This window comes from Syngnathus leptorhynchus, chromosome 6, assembly GCF_054491065.1.
Source record: "Syngnathus leptorhynchus isolate UIUO chromosome 6, UIUO_Slep, whole genome shotgun sequence".
NCBI classification, from domain to species: domain Eukaryota; kingdom Metazoa; phylum Chordata; class Actinopteri; order Syngnathiformes; family Syngnathidae; genus Syngnathus; species Syngnathus leptorhynchus.
This window is the reverse complement of record NC_141200.1, coordinates 13026587-13053613: the sequence shown is the minus strand read 5'-3', so window position 1 is coordinate 13053613 and position 27027 is coordinate 13026587. Positions and strand designations below refer to the sequence as shown.

Below are 27027 nucleotides of genomic sequence, written 5' to 3'. Positions count from 1 at the left end.
CCTTTCAAGCAATGTTTCCATTACAATATACAATATATTAAATGCATAACCAGTATTTTCTTTTCTTAAGAAATGAAAAATAAAACTGGATAATAGTAATAAGCAGGTTCAACACATTTTAATTATCCAGTAAAACAGTTGCATTAAATTGACAAACGTAATTCATGAATGAAAAATTACTTAAATTAACAAATTAAAATCAGACAGTTTTTGTTCACTACAATTATTCATTTATTCATTTTCCAAACTGCTTAGCCTCACGAGGATCGCGGGCGTGCTGGAGCCTATCCCAGTTGTCTTTGGGCAGTAGCTGGGGTTCACCCTAAACTGATCTCCAGTCAATTGCAGGCCACATATATAGACGAATAACCATGTGTGTTTTTGGAATGTGGGAGGAAACAAAATCACCCACGAAAACCCGCGGAGGCCACGTTAGAACATTCAAAGTCCACAAAGGAAGGCCGAAGCCGTAATCGAACCCCGCACCACTGAACTGTAAGGCGGAAATGCTAACCAGTGCACCATTGTGTTGCCCAGTAGAATTATAAAAATCTAATAAAAGTAAAAACAACAACATCCTTACAGGTGAAGCAATTTCTGAGACTTCTACATCTGGTAACATTAAGCACGGCCTATTCATTACATTTTATTTCCTGACTTTCTTGATAGTCTTGTGAATTCATTGTGCCCTGCATAGAAGACAAACATCTCCAGATGCATTTTAAATATGCATTTTGGAAAATTCCACTATCATCAAGTTTCACATAATCCCAGTAACCACTGAGAGTTCGACTGGACCTATTTCCATACTGTACCATTAACAGCATTTCTTTTACGTTTAAAATTCAGTTAATTAATACAGTGAATGTATAATATTTCCTATCCAATACAGTACAACTTTGAGATCAACCAGCATCTAAGAATAGATTGTGGTTAACCTCGTTGATTCCACCCTATTTTAAGATGTAAATATTAAACATGCTTTTGCACAGACAACCTATTAAGCACTGAATATTGGCAATGATATATACATCATTGAGTGAACGATGCGCACAGTAAAAGCTGTCATGCATTACACAGTATATGGATTGGTGGAAAAACATAATGGATGATCATAACCTTGAAGAAGACATCTGACATTTCATGCTGTGTTTTCCACTGAAAGGTCTGTCTCTTTTAGTCACGGTGTGCGCTTTTCTAAATTAACTTTACCTCCTTGTTTTTGAACACCTAGTGGACCAGGCAAGAGAAAAGATAGGCCAGCATTTCTGAAAGGCTTTATATTAAATGACGGAGATACTGACCACACAGAGTCAGCACTGCTGCATGACATGGTCTTGCATTCCTTACTTGCACTTCTCTTCCAGCCTAATTTTAACTCGGATAGCAGCTTGATGAGATGCAGCAGATGAGCTATTCCCCCGGCAACAATATTGATTTAAGTTTAGCACTAGCAGGACCGAGAGCAAAGTTACATGCAGTAAACACGTGGTCACACACTCTTCCTGTAACAAGCTGCTGTGTCAAATAACAAACTCAATATCTTATAGGCAATAATAAATGTGTTGTCCCATATTTTGTTGGTCTCGTTGATATCCCCATGATAACCTCCTTTCTGAAACCTCCACAGCTGCTCACCGCAAAAGAACATTTGACATGTAACTGCCATGTCGTATTCGGAGTGGTAAATTAGCTGCTTAATCATCTTAATCATGTACGTATAATATGTTTACATATGTCATCTGCCATAGTGACCTTCAGCTACAATTGGATGTATGCATGATGGTGAGCACACACTACACTACACTACTTTCATTACAATGAAACGTAATTAAGGGTCATTGACAAATGTAAAACTTACAATTCAGACAGGGAGCAGCCGCATAGATATCAAATCATAGAGCCTTTACTGCTGTGTTAAGGGGGGACAACTCTGATGCCCCAATTATAAAATTGTGTATTTGACTTGTATCATGTCTGATGTTTGTATCAACCCAATCAGCGTCAAAATTGCTAAAGATTTGCGTCATAATGAATGGAGCCAAACACAAACACTAGCTATTGTCTATCTCTGGCTTTGGCAACTAGCTCCCAAGAAAAAGAACCATTCAAGATAATCCATCCAGCATTTGCCGCCAGGATTATTTATCACTATGAGGCATGTGCAATAAACACATTCATTTTCTGATTCCCCTTGTTATACCATGAAAAATAGTAGTACTAGCCTTTTTCAATGATGAAGGAAGTGATGATTTCCCACGGTGAATTTTTTTCTGTGAAAAGATTATTACTCATGCAAATAATCTGAATTTTTAATCAACCGTCGGTATTTAATTTTAATTTGCCGCTAGCTCTTCCTGTACCAAATCCCTGTGTGAAATGTTTATTTCATTTGAGCATGCAAGCTCCAGATCGAGAATGAACGATCAATACATCCTAAAATAAATTGCTATATTGCTCTGCAATGTATTGTAAAACACAAAAGGAGTTGTATTAGTAAATGAACAATAGGGAATACTTTTCCTTTAGAAATAACAATGCACTGACTTAGGCCCACTAACTAGAATGATGTGAACAGTGAACTCTAATGATGTTCTGCGTGTGTATGCGTGTGTGCATGTGTGCGGCCGTTATGCTAGCCACCAAGTTCAACTTTTAGCATATTGACTGTCTTGACATTTTGATGCACTTGTCAATGTTACTTACACATGACAGTTTATTGCTTCCAATTTGTATTTGCCCCAATGGAGAAAAGCGATATTACACTTCTGTGTGAGTGGAGTGACAGAGTGAGGGAGAATAAAAACACACCAAACTACCATATTCTTTACTCTGACTGCAAATCATGCCAGCCTCGTCTCAGATTTCACTTTGTCAGTTGAGTGATGAGGGTAAGAAAGACTGACATAATTACTACTTTTACAAGAACAACGTCTAACCTCTCTACCTGCAAGCTTTTATCTGCAACCTGCAGAAACTATCATTCCTTCTGGGGCTGCTTAATTTATAATGAGTGATTAAATGGACCTTCTAGGAGAAAGTCTTGAATCAGGGGCATTAGCTGAAGCCAAGGTAGAGTAAAACAACTGTGTTGAATGGAAAGGAAGAAGAGAAAGGCCAGATAGGTGCAAATCAGTCTGGGCTGGTGACAGAAATTTGCATCATTATTTAGAGCCTAGTTATTAAGCTTCCATTTTGTTGTTCACGTTTATGAGCATCGGTAAAAAATGGCTGACTGCAGTCAGAACTAAACCCATTAGACTACTTTTACAGATTCTGTTTAACCCAACCTGTTGCCTCTAACCCGATAACTTTAAATCTTAAGGAACAAATTTACAGCCCTATTACAGTCACTTTCACATTTTTAACGGCCACTTAACATTGTAGCACGTCCAAGTGATCTGTCATGGTCAGTGAGGGGGATGGACCAAGCCATGAAACAGCAGCCACATGCACGATTTCACCCAGAAGCAACAAAGGCAGCCCAACATAGCAGTACACTAATCATTCATTCATTCATCTTCCATACCGCTTATCCTCACGAGGGTCGCGGGCAGTACACCAATCAAATGATGAAAACATTCACTCAGCCAGACAGTGTTCAACTAATCCTAAATCTCAGACAGTACCTGGTGGTGGTAACTTCCCTCCCGTCGATATGAGGTCTGAACAGCAAAGTTCAAGGGAAAAGGTCAGGAAGAGATTAAAAAAAATGATGACAGAATAAAACGGAAAATACAAGGTCAGGCGGAAGGGATGAAGGATAAACTTGAGTAGACCTGTTTTCTTTTGTTTGTTTGTCTTGGTTTGGTTTTGGCAGTTTCTTGAAATTGTTGTCAATTAGATAAATACTGCATCTGCTTATGTGGTGACATTCATTGCCATGAGCTCAATATGTCAAAGGGCACATATGGAAGATGTACTTTTAAATTGCTACAAATAATTGTTACAAATAATTTAATGCGTTTCTGGGGTGCCTGGCTACCTACCAAGTGTGAAATTTAAGGGGAAGTAAACCACCAAAATTTAACGACAATAGTATTTTATGTGCAGAATAAACATTAAGAAGCTAAATGCAATTTTTATCCATCTCAGGGGGCAGCCATTTTGCCTTCCCACTTGCTGTTGGATGAAAATGACATCATAGTGGCACAGATCTCAGAAAACGACCAACCTGTTTTCTGAGTTTGGCCACGGAATGTTCTCAAGATGAGCCCTTTGGCACTATGATGTCATTTCGGTCGATAGCAAGTGGCAAAGTGGCTGCCACTGCAATGGGTAAAAATGTAGGGATGCTTCTTGATTCATTTTCTACAAACTCAATTTTAATCATAATGCAGTGCTTAGACTGGTGGGGCTGCATTGAAATATTATCTTAACAAATGTTTTTGGGTTGATTCCCCTTTAAACAACCAAGTAAATCCAATATTATTTTTTTTATACTCTGAGTCTTACTGGATTGTGATTTAGTAAAACTATTTCACGTAGCACCCCCCCACACACACACACACACCACCACAAAACCTATCTCCGCCCAATGGCTGAAGATCTGCCATTTTCAACAGATGCGCCATTTTACACAGAAGCACAATCATGTCAAAGTCAACGTTAGTTTCTGCACATGCTTGACTGTTTGAACCAAACCCAGAATTTTAAACCAGAGTGTTACAAGTAGATGTGAGGTGTGCTATCATTCTTCACCGTTTGTGCATTTTGATAAAAAAAAATCTCACCTGGCTTTAATTTAGGCTTGTGATTTTGTTTTAAATTGTGAAAAACAATAATACACTTCTGTTTTTAAAAAAGTATCCAGCTATTTGTATTCATCCATCAACTCAGCCATTCATCCATATGTAGCGATCAGTATTTTTATGTGGTGGAAACGTTAACTTATGTGTAAGTGTCAATATTGTGTCAGTTCCACCTTAAAAACAGTTTAGGTAGTCGTGCATTGGACTTCACATAGAAAAAAAACAATATAGCCAAGTCAAACCAGTCAATAAAATCTATACAACCCACACCGTACATTTGAAATAAAGGATTTTTATTTAACCTCAAATGAAGATGGTTGATTGCTATGATTTTAAAGGGCGAATATAACCCAAAGGTCCCCCTGCAGTGCAGTGATCCTTGCTCTTCTCCTCTCTGCTCATTAGTCTTTGCAACATGCATGATTAGCACCGACCAAGGGCTATTGGGCAGCGAGGAAAATAAATGAGCCAAGACCCACACAGATGGGATTCAATTTTCCTGTCCTGAAGGGACAACTTAACACAATCACTTCTCGGTGTGACGTGTCACAAATCCGGGTTATGCAATATTTATAAATTGGGTACTGAAGCATGTTACAGCAGTGATGATAAAAAAATGGTGATTATTATGAACCACCCCCAGAGTAGCTTCATCATTTTTAGGAAAAAAGGGAAGAATATGGAAATAACAGCTGGCATATGAAGATGAGGCTAACTTACCTTGGAGCGGCTTTTGAAGGTCCTGAAGGCCCCAGCTTTAAAGATGACCCTGTTTCTCTTACACAGAATGAAGACCACCATTCCGATTACCACCATCAGCAAGAACAGAGGTGTGAGGACAGCCATGAGCCACAAGTTGCTCTGCGGCATCTTCACCACAGCTGCACACAAATTAGAATCCATCATTAGGGTTTGAAACTGGACTAATGTCAAATAGGAAAGGCAGCACAAGCATCTAGCTATTCAAATGATGACCAAGAAGAATTTAGAGCACTTGCGGTATGCTTTTTACCCAAATGAACGTGACCTATCCGTGGCTGCGTATCAACCACTGGCCCTACCTAATAGAAAAATTTCTGCATTCGGACAGCACTGCGGCACATATCTGCTTTACAGCCGGAGGGTTCTGGAGTTGAATCTTGGCTAGGATATTTCAAGTTGGCCGTGTTTGTTCCAAGTACTGCTTCATAGTCCCAAAACATGCATGGTAGATGAATTGGATAATGTAAATGGTCTAAAGCTTTGTGCACCACTCAAGTCTTCACTGAGTATATAATGTTGTGTAAATAAGTGTTTGTATGTTCTTGAAAAGTATTAGTAGTCCTATTAAAATACCTGGTATTACCTGGGCAAAGTATAAAGCTGCTCTTTATTGAAGTATTTTACAGAACGTCAGATGTCCGAATACAGATGATTTTCAGGACTTTGTGAAAGCAGTGTGAATGAAGCAAATGACATTCCTCACAAAGAGAAGGGCAGATTGTTGGTAAGGCTCCAGTTAGCTAATTATAGATTCTCAGAAAGTGAGGGGGAGACAAGAGGTGTGAGGGAACATGAAGTGCTCTTCAGATGCTTCAGTATGAACAACATTCAGCAAACATGAACAACACAATTTCCCCTAAAAGCAAATCAAAAGCAACTTGAACAGCTGCTGAAACTGTTGAGTTGTGATGCAAATGAGCAAACAACTGGTAACATTTTCAGATGAGAAATGCCTCAAAAGTAAGTACCAAAAAAGAAACCCAGTGCAGTCTGTGCTTTTTGAATATCGAGGCAATGTTTTACTTCAGAACAACCCCATTAAAAAAAAACTACAAGAAGTTGCACAATGCGTAACTCTCATTGTTTATAATAACAGCCGATGTCCAAATTTTAACAGCATAAAATACAGCAATTCAAAAAAACGTATTTCTATTCATTAGTGCGACTGTTAAATACTACCATTTTAGTAACAATCAGTATACTTTATTTTCTTAGTACTACTCAAAACACCTATGCACAGCATAGCATAGATTTTTCTGTGCCTGATGAACTGTTAAAACTGTCAAAACTTACAACGTTAATTGTTCCCCAAACACTGTTGTCAGTCAGTCAGTATTGTTAGCTTTTAACGCTGCCTTAAAAATCGTATACACCGTGGAAGCTTTTGCCTCTATTGCTTTGAAACATGTAAAATATAGATGTTGATTATTTTAGCTGTTACTCGTGTGTCTTTAGTGAGCTAGCTTCATTGTACTAATCTTGAAAAGTCCTTCAATATATAAACAGTACATACTCAGAACAAGGTCAAACTTCATTCAAAGGAATGAAGCTCTCGGCCTTGTAATCAACAACAAAATTGTGTTCAGATTTAATTGCGGTTGGCACACTCTCCATTCCATTCCGTGCCATAGAGCCATCTTTCAGATTCTATTAGGAGTCTGCCCTTTCATTGAACCCTCTCTACTTCCAATACAGAATGCCAATGCACGTAGTTGGGCAGGCTCAAGTTTGTCCATAATCATTTCTGAGTTCCTCCCCTCTTCTCTCCATCTGTTTATGCTCATGTTATATTAATGTACAGTATGGTCCCAACACAGCATCTCTCTGCTTTTGTTTTGTGTTTTCTACCAAGCGGCCCATAATCCCGCCACTGACTTCAAGTTAGAGACATTCTTCATTTGATGTACATTTGAGCAGAACTAATCTATTTCTGCTTCGTTACCATGCTTGACTCCATGTCAAAGGATGGAGGGGTCGAGGGCTATATATAGCTTGTAGTTTCATTTACCGTAATTTTCGGACTATAAATCACGTTTTTTTTTCATAGTTTGGGTGGGGGGGCGACTTATACTCAGGAACGACTTATATGTGATTTTTTTCACAAATTTTCAAAATTCAAAAATCCGCGATGTAGTGAAACCGCAATAAACGAATCGCGATGTCATTTAAACTGCAAGTGACGTCACCGGCACCGCGCTGCATTTGTTTACATAAAGGACAAAGGATTCGATCACGGGATGACGAAGATGACGAAGGGCCCCACGTTTGAAGGATTTATTGATTTGGAGTGCCACAAGGTTTGAAAAACGTATTTATGTAATAGTTATTTGATATATTTTATTTCGTGTAGCAACTTGTATATGTTTTTATCGTTACAGTTCAGTAGTTGTTGGCTCGTTGAACTCTTGTTTTGTTAAATAAAGAGCCGTTTACCAAACCCACGTCCGGGTACTTTGTTAACGCTACAATATAGTTATATACTAGATCTCTGCGGCGCACACGCGGCTTTGTTGACATAAAGGAAGGAATTTGATCGATGGATTTAATGATTTGGAGTGACACAGATGGTTTGATAAAAATCTTGTTATATGATAGTTATTTGAGATATACTTTATATATCGTTATAGGCGTCTGTGGAATAATTAGAAATGCAACTTACAACGGGTCCGACGTCAGCATATACGTCGCATACGTGGCATTGTTTACATAATGGACGATCGATGGATTTAATGAATTGGAGTGATACAGATGGTTTGATAAACGTGTCATTTATGTAATACATACTTGAATAACTGAATGTTATGTCAGGCCCGTTCTCAGCTGCTCGTTTATGTATATGTCACGTTAGCATACCATATCGTTTAGCCTGTTGTTGCTGGTTCATGTCTGTTCTTGGTGTTGTACTTTGACAAATAAATTTGCCCCAAAAGTGCGACTTATACTCCGGTTCAACTTATATATGTTTTTTTTTTCACTTTATTGTGCATTTTATGGCTGGTGCGACTTATATTCCGGAGCGACTTATAGTCAGAAAATTACGGTAATTAGGTAGCTTAAATGAACTATCCAGAAAAAATTCTTTACATTTAGAGAATACTACCAGGTATTCTTGCATTACCTTGACTTGTATGACATGGGCTTAGATTTTTGCATAGATGGACATAGAGCATGTTCGTGGATGTAATGCTTAATTGTTGAATAGTCTTAGTTGCATTACTTGCTCACTATGTCACGGGTCAGCTCTCCTAGCACCCTGGTCAGCACCCTGGTGTTTACACTGGTCGCAGCCACACCCCCAGAGCCATCAACATTCATTGCTTGATTCATTCATTTTCTATACCACTTGTCCCCACGGGGGTCGCGGGGGTGCTGGAGCCTATCCTAGCAGTAGGCGGGGGACACCCTGAACCAGTTGGCAGCCAATCACAGGGCACACAGAGACTAACAACCATCCGAACTCGCACTCACACCTAAGGGCAATTTGGAGTGCTCAATCGGCCTCCCAACCATGTTTTTGAGATGTGGGAAGGAAACCGGAGAGTCCGGAGAAAACCCACGCGTGCACGGGGAGAACATGCAAACTCCACACAGGGAGAGCCGGGGGTGGATTCGAACCTGCACCCTCCTAACTGTGAGGGTGGCATGCCCTCGTTACCAATAACCACACCTGCTCCCGGCTCACCAACTCCCCTATTTAAACTCCACATGCCAGTCAGTCCTTGTCAGTTCGTATCCATATGCTACCCGTTTTCTCCTTATGCCTCGTGCTTGTTCTCCTGTGCTTACGACCAGTTGTCCTTGTTTCCGTCCATACTGACTGACCACGTCTGATCGCTGTCTCCCCCGACCGACCGCCCGTCCCTGACAACGTCTGAACGCCGCCTACCCCTGACAACGTCTGATCGCCGCCTGCCGTGGCCAACCATCCATCTTCAACCGTGTCTTTGCCTCGTCCTCCTGCCACGTTGCGTCTGCTCTCCACATCCCATTTCCTCCAAGTCAATAAACAATGTGTGGCGCACTTGGTCGGTCCGTCTGGTCTGTTACACACTGATCTTACAAGAATTGGGTTAAATATCAAAAGAATAGAATAAAATGTATTTAATTGTTGTGAAAGGCATGTTAGCATACACAAAAATACATAAATGTATCTACACCTAGCTGCATGATGTCTGTTGCGTGTCATGGTGCACATTTGAGAATACAGGCTATCTATTTTAAGACAGCCTAGCCGTGCTATAGCACCTAACACATCTAAATCCTCTTATTTCAGCCTCTCAAATGTGAATAAGTATTGATTTGCTTTGTCCTCTGTGAAAGCAGACAAATTCCCATTGTGTTTTTCAGTAAAACAAGACATTCATAGACATGAGCTTGTACTTCACTGCTTGACATTTTCGTCTTTTTTTCTGATGATTCAAGTCAAACACCACACAGAGCCCAATTAGAAATTTGAAATACTCTGAAGCCCACCGAAAAATAAACGCATGAGACTAGGGTTGATCATTCTTAAATATACATGAGAGCTTTCATAACCAAAATTAGAGTATGTGAACATTATGATGTTAATAAATCCAATTCAAATGTTTTCAACTTTTATGTAAACTTGAATTTATCCATTAGTAAAACCTTAATAATGATTACAGGACAAACATGAGAACATAAATCAATCGTCCATCACAGCCTTATGATTCCGAGATAAGAAGTACACTGTAGTATAAAAGCAGTGAGCACAAATTCCAAACCATAACTAAAGACTGTGATCATTTGTAGCTTTAAATTCTGCAGATGGTAAGCGAGCTAAAATACTGTAGGGTCAGGGTTTTTACACACACAGAGTTTTTTCCCCTCAAGCGTAAAAGCCTCACTCACATCTCACACATAAGCCTTTAATGTTTACTTCTTAATTAATTTGTATTTCAGTACTCCATAAGTAATAAGAATAATCAAGTTTCTTTATTTTAATCTAACGGTACTACATTCTTTTTAAAAATCATTTTTAAATTAAACAGCCTTAATTCTGAAATAAATAAAAGCAAAGCTTACGTTCAGCCTGCACTTGCACAAAGTAACCCAGAGTCAGTGCCATGGTCTGGGAATCCAAACTGCTCAGCGTCTTAGCGGCTGTGGTTCCAGTGATAGGTGCTCCATTCATTTGTGCGTAATACGTCATCTCCGCTGGGTTCTTGGGACCAGGCAGCCGACGCATGCTTACCATCTGAAAAAGGACAACAAAGGGAAAATTCAAAATGGCTTTTCTGTTTTAGGATAGCAATACTTGAAGAAGTCTCAACTCAGGTTCTTTTATTGCGATTTATTTTCATGACAAGTGAGAGAAGATTGTATATGTACACCACTGAATTGTATAAGGCTCGCAGTTCAATTTCGTCAACAGGGCCTGTGACATTTGCTGGATGTCCCTCTGTGAGCATCTCCCTCTTTTGTCTTTGTAGCTACGTAGCTATAAAATCAGTCATCTGTGACTTCCCATAAAAGCTTGAGTGTGTGTAAAGCATAACACACCCAGGAGAAGACAATTCTTATCTTAATTTGCACAACATGCAGCTGACAATATTTACACCGGACCTTTGAGGTTCACCAGCTTTGAAAGAGTGGCATAATTTCATCTAGCTGATTCACAATGTGGCAAACAAATTGGGCATCTACCTGAGCCCATATAATAAAAAATATCCATCCATCCATTTTCTGTACCGCTTTGTCCCCACGGGGGTCGGGGGCATGCTGGAGCCTATCCCAGCGGTCATCGGGCAGGAGGCGGGGGACACCCTGAACCGGTTGTCAGCCAATCGCAGGGCAGACAGAGACGAACAACCATCCGCATTCGCACTCACACCTAGGGGCAATTTGGAGTGCCCAATCGGCCTAACAAGCATATTTTTGGGATGTGGGAGGAATCTGGAGTGCCCGGAGAAAACCCACGTGGGCACATGGAGAACATGCAAACTCCACACAGGGAGGGTCGGACGTGAAATCAAACCCGCACCCTCCTAACTGTGAGGCAGACGTGCTAACCAGTGTGCCACCGAGCCGCCACCGTGTGTGTGTGTGACAAGGATCAAAATGTCTATGTACATTTATATTTTGGATTTATTTATGGGGATGGGGAGGGGGGTTCCCTATCTATCTATCTATCTATCTATCTATCTATCTATCTATCTATCTATCTATCTATCTATCTATCTATCTATCTATCTATCTATCTATCTATCTATCTATCTATCTATCTATCTATCTATCTATCTATCTATCTATCTATCTATCTATCTATCTATCTATCTATCTATCTATCTATCTATCTATCTATCTATCTATCTATCTATCTATCTATCTATCTATCTATCTATCTATCTATCTATCTATCTATCTATCTATCTATCTATCTATCTATCTATCCATCCATCCATCCATCCATCCATCCATCCATCCATCCATCCATCCATCCATCCATCCATCCATCCATCCATCCATCCATCCATCCATCCATCTATCTATCTATCTATCTATCTATCTATCTATCTATCTATCTATCTATCTATCTATCTATCTATCTATCTATCTATCTATCTATCTATCTATCTATCTATAATAAGCACTTGCCAAGAAATTATGAGTAATCAGTAGGAATCTGTATTTTGTTCATTACGCATTATAGTATTTGATGTAGCAAATTAACTTGAATATCAATATCAGCACTCACCTGTACAGTATAGCCCCCAACAGTTGTTGCACGCTTGGACCGAAAGGTTTGAGAGCCCTGCCGACCAGCTACATGGAAGAGCTCAGCCAGCCGCTGTTCCATCAAGCTGGCAAAGCTGTGGTAGTTGGCCTCCAGAGAAGACTTGTCCACATCCTGGATCACTGAGTACACACGCACAAGGATAAGGCATGGGTTTAGGGAATAAAGGTCACTCAAGAGGCGCGGCAAAGGGGGGTACACAGAAAAGGGATGGACATGATAATATAAGCTAAGCGACAACCCAAGGGGAGGGGGACGTTGATTTGGACACAGAATATTTCCGTCATAGCTAACTTGATATAACGGTGAAAATGTCCAAATCTATTTCACACAAAAGGACAAGTAAGCATGAGTGGATCAACCCAGTGCATCTTCAACTATATCCAACAAGAGTTAAGTCCGTGTACAGACACAAACACACTTCAGCATCATTCACACTGGGCCCTGATGTGATGTGAAGCGATCTTTCCTCTCTGACCAACCTGTGAATTAAACATCAATAGCATTTTCGCTCAAATAGGGCAACTAAAGACACGCTGCGCACTGTAAAGTGTAAGCCAGCACGCAAGAAAGGCCTTGAGAGAGGTTCTTAGGAAAAATCACTTCTTCACTCTGTCCCATTTGGTTATGCTGAGTAGGTTTGTATTCGGTTTTGCTCACATTGCGTGTTAAAATGGCATGAACTGGAGAGGTTGTGCTCGGCCCATATTCAAGCAAGCTGACATCTCACCCATAGCATCTGCTGAGCCTGACTGCACCTTCAACACTTAAAGCCATATACAAGAAATGGCTATCCAAGGTACTGAATGTTTGACTTGTGTATGAAATGCAATTTACATGCACAAATATTTGGCTAATCTATTGAAAAATCAAGTTAAATATTCCGGGTTGGATAAAATATCTGGCTTTCAAAATATTGTTACTTCAATGTTCATTATTGTTATACTCACAAAAACGTTTTGAAACAAGTCTGGGAGAAGGGTCACTTACTGAACAAATAAAAACATAACCACACAGCCAAAACAAAATAAAGGACAACCACGATTAATGGAGTTGTGATAATTGCAGGCATATTGACGACTGTTGAACTTAAATTGTTTGTAGCGATCAGCTCTCGAGAAACTTTGTGAATGGCAATTTTCTTTCTATATTTTAATGTTCACTTAGCAATGTTTGGGTAATTTCCTTGGTCTTTTTAAATGAAAAAGAAAATGTGTGTTTGTTGGTTTGTGAGAGTTAGAGCATGGGAGGAGAGAGAGAGAGAGGGGGGGGGGAGGGAGGGAGGGAGGGAGGGAGGGAGGGAGGAGTGGGGCTGGGTGGCTGTGGTTCTCCACAGCCACGACTATTCATTCCATACAGTACAAGAACTACATTTTCAAATGGAAGGATTCAATCCAGATTTGATTGGACATGGGTATGACTATGGCTTTTGACATGTTTTTTTCTTCTTCTTATGTAACTACTCGTAAAAGCATTCCAAAGCCCAAACTATTCGAGTTAATTAAATTGAAAAGAGAAAAATCATAATTTAAATCAAGCTGATTTATACTGATTCATAGCTAGTGTGCATCTGTCATAACACACAATTCCATACATATCTCGATCCACGGAGTGCAATATAATTCGAGCATAAAACGATTTGATTTGGTTGAATATACAAATTGTAGTATTGTTATCCTTGAAAAAAATGTGACAATATTGTATTGTGCTACTCTTTCCTGGGTCAAACAGACAACAGAATTTTCATAGGAGTTTGAATGGGACAGAAGTAAACCCAACTTAACCAAAATACAAAATGAAGGCAACTAAAGAAAGAAGGAATAAAACAGAAGGGAAAGCCAGTAGAGTGTACAGTTTACCTGTTATAACCCAATAGGTCCTGGTTGCAGTGGATGTGTTGAGATTGTGGTATTCAAGGGCTGAAGTGAGAGGAAAAGCAGACAGTTAAAGAGCGTCATAGTAATTCTTAATAATAAAACATGAAACTGGATTGTGTGGGATTGAGTCCAAAGCTATAAACTACAGCTGGTTGCAATCTTCAAATCTTTACCTGATTATTTTTGTACTGGGCGGAATGAGAGTAAATTCAGAAGTGGATCAGTATTTTTGAAAACAAAAACATCAACATTTTATTCAGTTTTTTTTTTTTACTTTTGTGTTGGTGTAAATTCCCAATACAACTTTGAATTCAAACTCTCTTCTCTGCTCAGTTACACACATCCTTATGACAGAAAAGGAGAATTCAAAGATTTTTGATCTCATTTTTCGCTGTGCTCATTCTGTTGTGTAACTGACAACACTTTCATTTCTGTGTTACTTTGTGTTGCTGTTTTAGTTTTGTCAGATTTTGGCCGAGAGGCAGTTGTACACCCTGAACGGATCATCAGCCAGTCGTATGCCCAGCACATAATGAACAAACGTCATTTACATTTACACCTAAGGCAAATTTTGACTTCACTTAACCTAACTTGCATATTTTTAGAATGTGGAAGAAAAGCCATGCATGCACAGGGAGAACATGTAAAGACCATACCGATTTTTTTTTCTAAAACATTAATTTTACAAAGAATACATATAAACTGAACAATAACAAGAATTACAATCAACAAATATATTAAATTTATATAAAAAAAATATAATTTCCTTCTAAACATGTCTCACTCTGTTCATTTTAACATTCACACAATACCCAATATACAACCTCGGATTCAAGTCAACATTACATTGACGAGACGCTTATTAGCAATTTACTGAAGCCTTATTAATCGTTTGTTTGTGGCCAGTAGTCTAAGATCAACAAGAAATTGGCTGCATTCAAAAGCACAGAGGATAAAATTAGCCAAAGACTCCTTTTCAGTTTCCATTATCACCTTCCTGCTACATAGTGTTTGGTTCCCCATTCATCTACACCCCATCTAACCGTGGCCTCTGTCAGTCGCTCTCCACACCCGTTTCATTCTCTGCCTGTTATCTTATCACTCCATTCCATCTTTTGTATTCATTGCTTCAGTTTGTCACTTTCGCCCTTCAAACTATTTTCCATAAATCTATATTTTGCCTCCTGACACAGTGAGTGCGGTCTTAATTCAGTGAACCTGCCATCAGCTGGTTAAGCACAGTAAAGATAATTTGGTGTTTTTGCCCGGATCTGCTTAACGTGAGTAGTTTACAGTTGAAATAATTTACAATAAAAAAAAAAATGGAACACTGGTTTGTAAGAATCTCTGATCATTCTCATTCTTGGAAATGTTATAGTTCTATTACCATCATAATAAAATTAAAGTTGTGTATTGATGTTTGCAGTCCCTGTAGATATTGCATGTGAGTGCTGAAATGCAAAACATATATTGAAATGCTTTGGAAAATATTGAATTATTAAAGGAAGAATGTCAGAAATGTTTGAACCCAGTCAACTAAGGAGGGAGATGGTAAACAGATAAAATATCAGAATTTTTCCTGTATTTATGTTTTTTTTAACAAGATAAACATACTGTACATTCCATCAGGGACTATAACATATCAGTCACAGTTCCATTTATTTCAATGGGAAACATCACCTTGGTTTGCCAACGACTCGTTTTACAACCAAACAAACGGAATGGATTAAATTTATGAACCAATGATTCAATGTAATGAATATGATTCACTCTTTTGAATATCAGTCAAAACTACAAATTGTGTTTCTGCAAAGAAAGGAAGCTGAGCATCAATTTTGTTTGTCTGTCTGTTTGTTTGCTTTTTACAAGCATATAAATTAAACTTAGCATTTTCCGGAATTTGTACTAACTGCGGTGTGGTGAATCAGTACTGCCAACAACAATGTAACAGGTATTTAATCATAAACTAGGTCATGAATCATTCACTGCCCTGCAGTGGACTCAGTGCCCCTCAGCAGGCATCCTCCATATGCAGAAAAAGGCTGTCTGAGCCCAGCAGCATACCGAGAAAAAGAATGAGTAGAATACCAACTGTTACGTAATAAATATAAAATTTGCATAATTACAGCAGACTTGCATGGGTCCAATGCTCTGCTACAAAAACAAGCAGAAGTTGCCGCATCTTTTTGGCAACTACATTTTAATAGATTGATTCGTGTAAGAGACCATTTAGCCCCATATTTCAACTCCAATACTATCAGTACACTGCTAATAGTTACATATTTCTCAAATGGCAATTTATCCTCTGTCTGGTGACTCTTCAAAGAATATCACTAGGTCTCGCGCATTTCCCCCCTCAGGAGTCAAGCGTTGCTCTTAACTTTTGTTCTCCTTTGAATGTGGTGCTCAATAAAAGATTAAAAGATAAAAGAAAGCATGTAGTTTGCCTAAACTCTGTAAGATCCTTTTTGACATAACGCACATACATACTATAATACGATTATTCCACTAATGGCACAGTGGAAGATAGAGGCTAACACATCGGCATCACAGTGAAATACGATTGGCTGGTGTTTCAGTTTGGACTTTTTCCATGAGAAGTTAACATTCTGAACCTCTGTGCACAAACTTTAGCTCAAATAATTATCAGCTCACTTTGATCCCTTACAGAGGCCCTCAAAGTTTTGCTGCATTGGCGTGACAGGAACCTAAGTGATCATAGGGCCCTAATTTTACAATAAGATTTAGGAATTTCTTGTATGTGGTAAGATGAATAATGACAAAGCAGGATTGTGTGTTTACGTACGCTCAGCAATGACCAGAGGCGGGTAGAACAGAAAGTAGCCCACCAACTCAGCAGTGAGTTGGTTGAGGAGGCCGCTCGAGATGGTACCGTTGAGTTCGGTTTCCTGGTTCTTCACCACATACACCAGCGAGACAGATGGGGAGCCCGGTTCCTGGGCTACACTTTGGATCTGAAGATTACCACACAAATTGTCATTGTAAAATATGACCTGCCATGAATGCACATTATTAACATTTTGTCTTAATCCAGCCACACACATGAACTGGTCTCAATGAGCCACTTTTAATTTTACAGAGTAAAACTGAAACATTGTACAGAATGTCTATAAAGATTGCATAACAGAGCTCCAGGCATACTTCCCCCTAAATGGAACCTTTGTGGTGTTCAGGAAATAATGATACTGAATCATCACACTAAAGTGGGCTGTACTAGGAATTCCCATCAGATTGTGCCATGCATGTAAATATTTCAGAAGATGAATAATAAATGCTTCCTATATCCACCACTGCTGTCCTATGTATGTACTGCACTGCATATCCATGTCAACCAGGGGATAAGTGATAGCATACGGAAGAAAGTGGGAAAAAAAGAGCAAAGACCTTTTACTGGTTTTACTAAACAACTATGGTAAAATAGACCTGTATTGTCCAGTCAAATCAGAGAAGTTGCACAAAACTTTGCTTTGATTTAAATTGTTATTGCCAATAAACTAAGACAGATACTTGCGCACTCACATAGTGATTAAGAGAAACTGGCATCAACAAAACTGTACCATTGGAAAAAGTTCAAAATAATGTTTCACGACATCAAACATCCGTTTTACATGGTACATTCACGTCTGTGTAATAAAAGGCTAAAGGCATGCACTACCTCCACAGTGAGCTTGCTGTAGGTCTCGAGCACTTTGTCCTGAGCTTCGTCAAAGGCACTCTCCAGTCTCTGCTCAAGCATCTGGACGAAACTGCAAGAGTAGACGTTGTCTGTGGGGCCAACAAATCTCAAAACTGCAGAAAGAAGACGAGAAAGTGTTTGAAAATGTTAGAATTTGGTGTGAGCCTTTGCATGTTATGTAGTGAGATGCTGTTTCTTCGGCGTGATAGAGTATGCGTGTTTGTGTGCACGTGCGTATGAAGAGGAGAAACCATAAGGCTTGAAACTGAAGCAGGAGAAAGACATCAGACATCCAAATTAAGGTTTTAATATGGATGAGAGTGCGGTATGAATGAAAGTTAATCAAAGTGTAGACTAAAGAGGTATGTGGTCAACAATGCCATAATTGTTTGAATTTTATATTCCATTCTACTAATCTAAATATCCATTCCAAGTATTTGGTCAAGAACAAAGTTTTTATATTCTATAATGTTGCCCGTGGATTCTACCACAATTGATTTCAAAATAAAAAGACTAACATGGAACTGAGTTCTGACACCTTTAGCTTTTATTTAAGGGGTTTCACAAAAAAGACAGTTGAATTTAGATAGACAGACAGACAGGCAGGCAGGCAGACAGACAGACAGACAGACAGACAGACAGACAGACAGACAGACAGACAGACAGGCAGGCAGGCAGGCAGGCAGGCAGGCAGGCAGGCAGGCAGGCAGGCTGGCTGGCTGGCTGGCTGGCTGACTGACTGACTGACTGACTGACTGACTGACTGACTGACTGACTGACTGACTGACTGACTGACTGACTGACTGACTGACTGACTGAGAGAGAGAGAGAGAGAGAGAGAGAGAGAGAGAGGGGTAGGTAGGTAGGTAGGTAGGTAGGTAGGTAGGTAGGTAGGTAGGTAGGTAGGTAGGTAGGTAGGTAGGTAGGTAGGTAGGTAGGTAGGTAGGTAGGTAGGTAGGTAGGTAGGTAGGTAGGTAGGTAGGTAGGTAGGTAGGTAGGTAGGTAGGTCCATAGATACATAGATCCATAGACACTTTATTGATCCCCGGGGGATATTCAGGAGTTTAAGAATAGTATTTGCGTGTATCAACCTCAAAATGTGTTCTAAAGAACACGGTCATATGCAGCTAAAATATCTCGCCAAGTATCTCTTGATATCCTGTTGTTAACCACACAGATTCTCTTTTTGATCCCCACACCAGTAGATTCCATGAACAAGCTGCTGTTTGGCATGGACAAATGTGTTTTCTGAAGAAGCTTGGTCAAATCAAATGGCCAATTTTACTTTGCTTTGAATCACAGAGTTTTTTCATTGGGTTTAGGGTATCAAAGTCTGAATGGGAAAAGACATAATGAAAAAAATCATATTTCTATCTCTGCTTTTTTCTTCCCCACTTGTCTCTCTCTTCTCAGTCACACTATATATATATATGTATATTTATATAAGGAAAACATTTAAGAAAAGACTACTAAATATTCCACACTGCCAAGTTTTCGCAAGTGTATGTTGCGTAAACACATACATTTAAAATTACAATACATGTAAATTCACCTGTTTTCAGCTGCAGGTGAATACTTGGGGTGGGCAGCCACGTTGCCACAGGAATCAGAACTGCTTTAACCAATGGTGTGTGCTGCCTGATGTCAGACAGCAGCCTGTCAAAGCCATAAACACTAAGTGCTTCAACCACAATGGAGGAAATATAGACGGTTTTGACACCAGTCACATAGTAAACCAGTGTCACATTACGTGGGTTGCAATCATCATGTTCCACCTGCAAAAAAAAAAAGCAAATGTTTTTAAAATTTGCATAATGATCAAAAACTCAGGTTTTGCATATTTTTCAGTTTGCGCACCACATTTACAACAGAAAATATAAAGAAAGTATTTCTACTGTCCTTTTCCTTTCATTATTAAAGACTTTAACGATCGCAGGCAAACCCACAAACAAATCGCTTCAACCCTCACAGCTACACGAGGCATGCCTAATGATCAGTTAGCCATTTTAATATTAGTTATACTGGGTTTGGTAAAATATTTTTACAAATGGCGTAATTCCTGTGCGGTGTGCGCAATAATTCATTCTCTAATTCATCAGAGAGCAGGGCATCAGATCTATGAGAGGGAAGTCTGCACCGCTGTGAGAGTGATCAAAGGATCCAGGTCAACAAAGCAGTTCATCTCCTTCCCTTTAAATGCAATGCTGTCTGCACCATGAAGTGGGCACTTGTAAACCGCCCTCAGCTTTTTATCATTCATCTGCTCCCTGCAGAGCTGAAACTTCCCAAAAATATTAATGATTACAATACAGCGCTGGACATTCGCTGTTCACATTTCTATGAATAAAAAACGACATATTGGACCAACTGTCTACCGTGTGTTGACCGTCATATGCGATCAAAGCAGGCTTATTTTTTAGACACTCTTGCTACTTAACACACAATCGGGCATTCTCATTGTCTTCACTTATATTTTTCTATAGAAAAGTCATGATGAAAATTGTGATCCAAGTTATCAGCCAGAAGTTAATCAATCATTGCTTTTACTACCTCATAATATTGGGAAGGTTTCGGCTGCTATTTTAGCTTTTTTCATTTATTGGTATATTTAACACATTGATGTATTGTAGTGTACACTGAATGTCAGTACTCTTGGCAGCACTCATGGAATCCCTTAAAAGTCAAATTTCCTAGGGGGAGTTTGAAGCTCTCTCAACATGGGCAATATATTGTTTCATAGTTTTTACCATTGCTGATAAACATTCACCAGAATTGTTTCCAGTTTAAAAAGCAATTGTTCCCATTCCCATTAGTATGTTCTCTATTCCCTGATTAGCTGTTTATGAACATGTTTAAAGAGAATAAACCCCTATTATGAGCTTCTGTGTGTGTACACCAACATTTTTGGGAGCAGGCGGTTAAGCCACAAAAAATGCCATCCATCGTTCATGCTTAATCAGTATATTCATTTTTATTCAAATAAGGTAACTTGAATTATCGAACTGAAAAAATAGATGAATAAGGCGAAAAACAATTACAAATATTCAAACTCTACAGTGAAACTGCTCTGTGTAAAGAAAAGCAAATAATCCAACAGGGGTCAAATGCAATTATATTTACAAAGAAGGTCATTCAGCAACTTACAATGAGATGGCGTCTAGACGATTTTAAGACCTTACTCTGGTTTGTTTCTGTCTTGCTCAATGGCAAGCAGGAGAATGTTACAATCTTTCACAAATGAGAAAAAATCTTTGGAAAGTTAACTCTTGGGCTATAATTACAATATATATAATATAGGAAAAAAGCTAAATGACATCTTCCAATTCATTCAACATTTTCAGTATGATGCTTTGTATATACTGATATAGCATTTTACCTTCTACGTGTTGTATATAGTTTGTAGCATTAAAGCACAACATTGTATTCTAAACGTTTTAATGAAAATATCACCTAGACAGAAAAGTGTTTGTGCCAGTATATGTTTATTTCAAATGTGCTATCTGAGATTCTACTGCAAATTGTTTGCGGCCAACCGTTTTTTCACCAGCTATTACGTCAAAGTAATGAACATTTTTAATTGAAACTAGTGAATTTGTCAACCGTGAAGATAACAGTAAAATTTATATATGAATTTCTTTTTTTTCTGTCTGTCGACTAATGCAGCTGTCGTTACCCTCTCCCTTTTCTTTTTGTTTAACATGAATCACCGGTAAAAAGTCAGATATGGCTTTGAAATCACAGCTTTAATTGTAACACCGATATCCCGCCTTTTGAGTGTTTCGGAAACATCGGGCCAATTGCCACATAATGTTTTCAAGAGGTGTAATGTTAAGTATGGTGGTTAGTTTTGCCCCCGACACTGTTAGACATTCCACAAATGCTGCCTTTACTTGTCTGTCTCATGCTGCAGGTCAGAGGAGACCTGCAGGCTGCAGCACTTTATTTTGGCAGCCGGCCCTCAGCACTGCATGACAACTAATAGGTGGAGGAGGGGAGAGGAGAGGGCTTGCGTGCACCCCGATTCAACCATGGGCACATTTCTCGCAAATACTGTGAATGCCCATCAGATCTCAAAATTGTTTTAGGGGAATTGATTACATAGAGGCATATTTTTTTTTTTTTAATATTGATGATTAAAGAAAGCAAAACAGCTCAGGCAGAAAGGGCAATTATCTCATCCAAGGCAAAAGGGCAGGTGCTTGAATAGAGCTCTGTTTTACAGGTGCACATGCTTGTTTGCTGGTTGTAAAGCCCATCCGTCCATCCATCTGTCCATCCATCCATCCATCCGTCCATCCGTCCATCCATCTGTCCATCCATCCATCCGTCCGTCCGTCCGTCCGTTTGTCCATCCATCCATCCAACCATCCATCCATCCATCCTCTGTACTGCTTACCACTTTTTGTTTTAAACTTATGGACTTACTAGGCAAAGATGTAGTTCTGGCGATTAACCTTCAGACGCAACCGATTGACTTTCTAGTAGAAGTGAATATGTAAGACAGACTGACCTGTGCAAAAGCAGTAGAGTCATTCAGGGCTTTCTGCAAGGCGTGACTTAGTCCTTTCGCTAGATTCTGTTTGAGGACAAGGTCGAGTCGGTTTTTCCGAACCTCAATGGACATAACTGTCAAAGAAGAAATTATTTTGTTATTATTTGCATATTTTGTTTTAACACACAGTCTGTAGCCAAATTTGATCTTTAATATCTGTAACATCAAAGTTAGGCTTGACTGCGCTGAGTATGAAATGCCAAAGTATTTTACGTACTCCAGAAGCTACAGTCACCAGATACAGTTTTTTTTTTTATGTTCTGGGAAAACGAGTCCTTGTTTAGTGCATGTTTTAATTAATCTGAGTGCAGGTAATTACATCTTGGACCCATAATACGTACACCAAGTCTCAGCAGCTGAAAGGGCATTGTACCTGTTCGTCATAACTTCATTATAATTTCTACCAGAAAATGGTTAAAACCTGTCTCCTTGGCGGATATTAATTGTTTGCCCACGGGGATAAGAATGTAATCTGACTTTTGAATAAACTATATATTCAAAATGGAGCAACATATAATCCACATCTAACATGATCTTACTTGAGCGTGGAAATGCAAGACTTTATGTGAAGCTTAAATCATTATACTAGATTAAATTCAGCCGTAAAAAAAAACCCAAGTTCTTTACCTGTTTTGACCCAGTACTTCTCAGTGATGTTGCATGGTAAAGGACTTTCCTCTGTAATAGCGCTGCTTGGCTCCTCTGGAGTTGTAGTTGCAGGTGGTGTAGTTTGGGTTGGGATCAACACTGTAGTTGGTGCGGTTGTTGATGCAGTTGTTGCTAAGGTGGTAATGGTGGTGGTGGCAGCGGTGGTGGTAGTGGTAGGGGCGGTGGTGGTGTCTGGAGTAGTAGTTGCAAGTGTGGTGGTAGTCATTATTGTGGTGGGTGGAGCAGATGTCGTAGTGGTTGGAGTTGTTGTAGTAGTTGTGGTGGTAGTAGTGGTGGTGGTAGTTGCAGGCTGCGTCATAACTTCTGTGGTTGCTTCCTGGCTCGATGACGGTTGAATGATTACAGCGTCGGTGATATTTGAGGAAACTGTTACAGTGACATCTGTGGTCACCGCTGGTGCTGTAACAGCAAGTGTGCTCACAGTAGAAACGGTCACTGAGGACTTTGTTGCCGTCAGGGTTTCCACCTGAACGTTATCGTCGGTCAAGTTGTTCAGGTTTGTGGCGAGTGAAGCCACGGTAGACACCAGAGGCGTATTTGCTCTCACAATGGTGCTTGAGGTGGTGGTGGTTGACAGAGTGCTTGTGGTATTTTTTATAGCCGTTGTGTTATGAGGGGAAGTTCTGGTGCGGACCGGCACAGTGGTGTTCCATTGATGGGTGGAGAAAGGGCTGGTGACATTTGCTGGAAGTGTGATGTCATGGTCACCCACTGTGGACAAAAGAGACTCAGGAACTGTGGGGAGATCCCAAGCTGGCAAGCTGCTCATTGACGCCTCTGTAGACTGGACAGCATCTGCATCAAAAAAACATTTTAGAAACGGCTTTATTTCAATATTTTTGAGATAGCTTGATAACAAGGAGCAAGTGTGCAATGCATAATGCAGCTTTGGTCCAGATCAGAAGGCAAACAAAGTACACATGTGCACAGAGCCTAAATTAACTGCTTAAGCTGGTGTGCGTGTAAAAATCACGAGGATCAGTCTTGAGGCTTTATTATTATAAGGATGCGGGAAATGCACCAAGATTAGCATATTTTACCCTCATGGGAAAGAAGCAATGATATAAAATGGAGATGAAAACATATGCAGGATACTCTCATCGAAAAACAAATAAATCTCGTATTGGAGCAAAAAGAGAAGATGAAGATATACTTATCAGCATAAAACAAATTTTTGACACTATGAAATCCACTTTCAAAGAGGAAGCCCCAGATGAATTGTAATGGAAAGGATTGAGGCATTTTATCTCTGAACACAAAATGCATGCCAATGGGAGGAAAAGAAAATGTTGGGAGGACAAGAAGGTTCCCTGCAAGGTTGGTTTGCACTGTGATTGTCTTTTGTTAAGTGAACGCTGTTTGAATATAATTTGAGTCACTCAATGTCAAACAAAGTCAATCCAGTTTTCTGTACAATACAAAATTATTCTGAACTGACAACCATCTATCAGACTTGAAGTCCATTTTGACCTTACTGTTGGCTCACGGTGATACATGAGTCCTGTCATCTTTGTGGAGCAACAGTGACTCGCTTTTTTCCATTATGTCGGGTTACATTTAATAGCAGTACATCAACTTTATTTTTTTTAGTATTTAACAAAATAAGACAAGAAAATCATTGAATTCTCACAGTGATGAAAATGTTACAATTCCTCAAAGTAACAGCCATTCTTCACTTTGTGTAAATTCAATTTCATCATTTACATCTCAACCCACAAGCAGTCACCATTTAGGGCGACCCTCAGTGACATGCAAGAGGGGTCACGCCTACTTGAACATGATGCCCAACTTAGATTGTTTTGTGCTTGTACATTAAAGCCTGCGAGCCAACCTGTACTAGTGGGGACTCAACGGGTGAACTGGTTGAACTAGTTCAATTAAAAAATGAGATTTTCCCAACACCGCAGATGCGGCAAATGAATCTCCACCATGTCATAATTTATCAATCAAGCAAGCGAGACTAATATGTTTGGGATAGCTTGATCTCGGCATAGGTCTGCACTCAAATGACATGCTCTATTTAAAAGAATTTTAAAACTTACCAAGACTGGAGATGTTGTTACTGTCTGGAGAGCCGCTGCTGACATCAATAAGAGAGATGACGTCTGGCTTCACTGTCTGAACGTCTGAATGATTCATAGCTGGACTAGAGGATAAAGATGTGGATGGGGAAGTTGAATTGGATGCTTTTGTTGTGGAGCTCACGGAGGAGGAGACTTTGGAGGAGGATGATGATGGAGAGGAGATTTTGGTCCAAGCGGCCTTAGACAGCAGTCCCAAAGGCTTTCTTTCTGCTGGTGGATCTGTTATGTCGGCCACCATTGTGAGGACCGCCTGCCTTCCACCATCCGCTTGCTTAAGCCAGGCAGGTGAGTCTCGGGGTGGCAGGCCTTCCGCCTTTATGTCTGCTCTCATGACGCTTGTTTCTGGGAGGACCATGCTGTCTTCTCTGGCGGCCACTCTATGTTTTGATTTGTTCCACAGTGCTATTTTGGATGGTTGTCTTGGGTCAGCCCCTTCCATCATGGACACCGTGGGATCCGATAGTAAGTCACGATGGTCAGTCACATCTGCAAGAAATACAGAAATGAGGCCAAATCAATTGTTATTTTCAAAGGTTTGAGATTGAGATTAGGACTGAAGCACAATTTTCTTTGAATCGTGTGGGATGAAAAATTACTTTTTAGTTTGAGTTCTTCTGGAATCTCAACAAGACATTCGCCCTTGAGCACAGACAATCACAATTAAGCAATACGTGTTCATGCAACTCTTTTCTCTCCACTGCGTTATACACATTCATGTCAAATTGCTTTGAAGCTTTGAAAATGCAACTCTGGAAAAATAGTTAATAAGAATATCTAAACTAGGTCGCTTAGCTTTTGGAGGATAAAGCATGAGGAATTAATTTAGATGTTCCAAACCGAATGTATCATGCTGAGGGAATAACACACAGATAGGGTACACGAGCAGTAGATGCACACACACTCACACACACACACACACACACACACACACACACACACACACACACACACACACACACACACACGCACACACGCACACACGCACACACGCACACACACACACCTAATTATGTACAGTAGATAGTAATCTGATATGTTATGTTCATGCCAGATTCATTTTCCTAGAAGATCCAGAAGCGCACAAGCTGTGCTTCAAAAGAAATGTATTGGTGTCATATACACTCTCCCAATGAAGCAAGCCTATCCTTTATATGGGACACAGTAATTGATATTGAATTATAAGTACAACAACACACAAGGTTGGGAGGGGTCTTGGTAAACTGAGATGTAGGAGAGAGGGATGGAGGGTTGACAAGATTTTTATTCAAGCTTGTCCAGCCTGCCAAATAATTTATGCTGTAAATTAATGCAAAATTACAATATAATGTAGACAAATATTTGTTTTTATCACAATCCTTTGCAGTCCATCCATACATGGCACACATGACATGGCAAGGAATATGATAATTTTTATAATGTCATGTTTGTATGCGTGTGTGTGAGTGCGTGTGTGTGCTTGTGTGTGTGTGTGTGTGTGTGTGTGCTACCCTTCCCCACTGTCTGTACACCTGCTCCCGAGTGTGTCTCTCCTCACCTGCACCTTATCATCGCTGCATATTTTACATGATGTCTCATCCTGTCTCCTTGCCATTTTTTGTAACTACTCATCATGTTCCAGCATTCCTTGTTTTACAACAAAGATTCCAAGTGAGCTTTCAGCCTATTTTGATGATTAGCAATGTTCACGTTTTGGCTACATCTGCCCATTCTCACTGATCACCTTTTTAATGTCATCAAACAGTGTCGTTGTTTTTAGCTGATTTTTGCTTCACAGCTTGCATTTGGGTCCAACCTTTTCCTGATATTCAAAATACCTATGATTGTACAGCATAAATTATTCCTTTGTATGACATGCCTAGTTCTGGAATGTGATAAGTG

The 27027-nt window shown here is 39.6% G+C and overlaps 1 protein-coding gene across 1 annotated transcript in view; it reads right to left on the bottom strand.

Annotated features, from left to right (window-relative positions):
- kiaa1549la (KIAA1549-like a) overlaps nt 1-27027 on the bottom strand; it is a 74090-nt gene that overhangs the window by 23728 nt on the left and 23335 nt on the right. The window contains exons 2-12 of the mRNA XM_085915227.1: nt 25108-25635; nt 23024-23860; nt 22355-22470; nt 19397-19619; nt 17824-17957; nt 16954-17122; nt 14130-14189; nt 12232-12392; nt 10560-10731; nt 5472-5632; nt 3630-3665 (exon numbers count right to left, since the gene is read on the bottom strand). Coding sequence (XP_085771353.1) covers nt 3630-3665; nt 5472-5632; nt 10560-10731; nt 12232-12392; nt 14130-14189; nt 16954-17122; nt 17824-17957; nt 19397-19619; nt 22355-22470; nt 23024-23860; nt 25108-25635 — 2597 coding nt within the window. The remainder of the gene's footprint in view (nt 1-3629; nt 3666-5471; nt 5633-10559; nt 10732-12231; nt 12393-14129; nt 14190-16953; nt 17123-17823; nt 17958-19396; nt 19620-22354; nt 22471-23023; nt 23861-25107; nt 25636-27027) is intronic.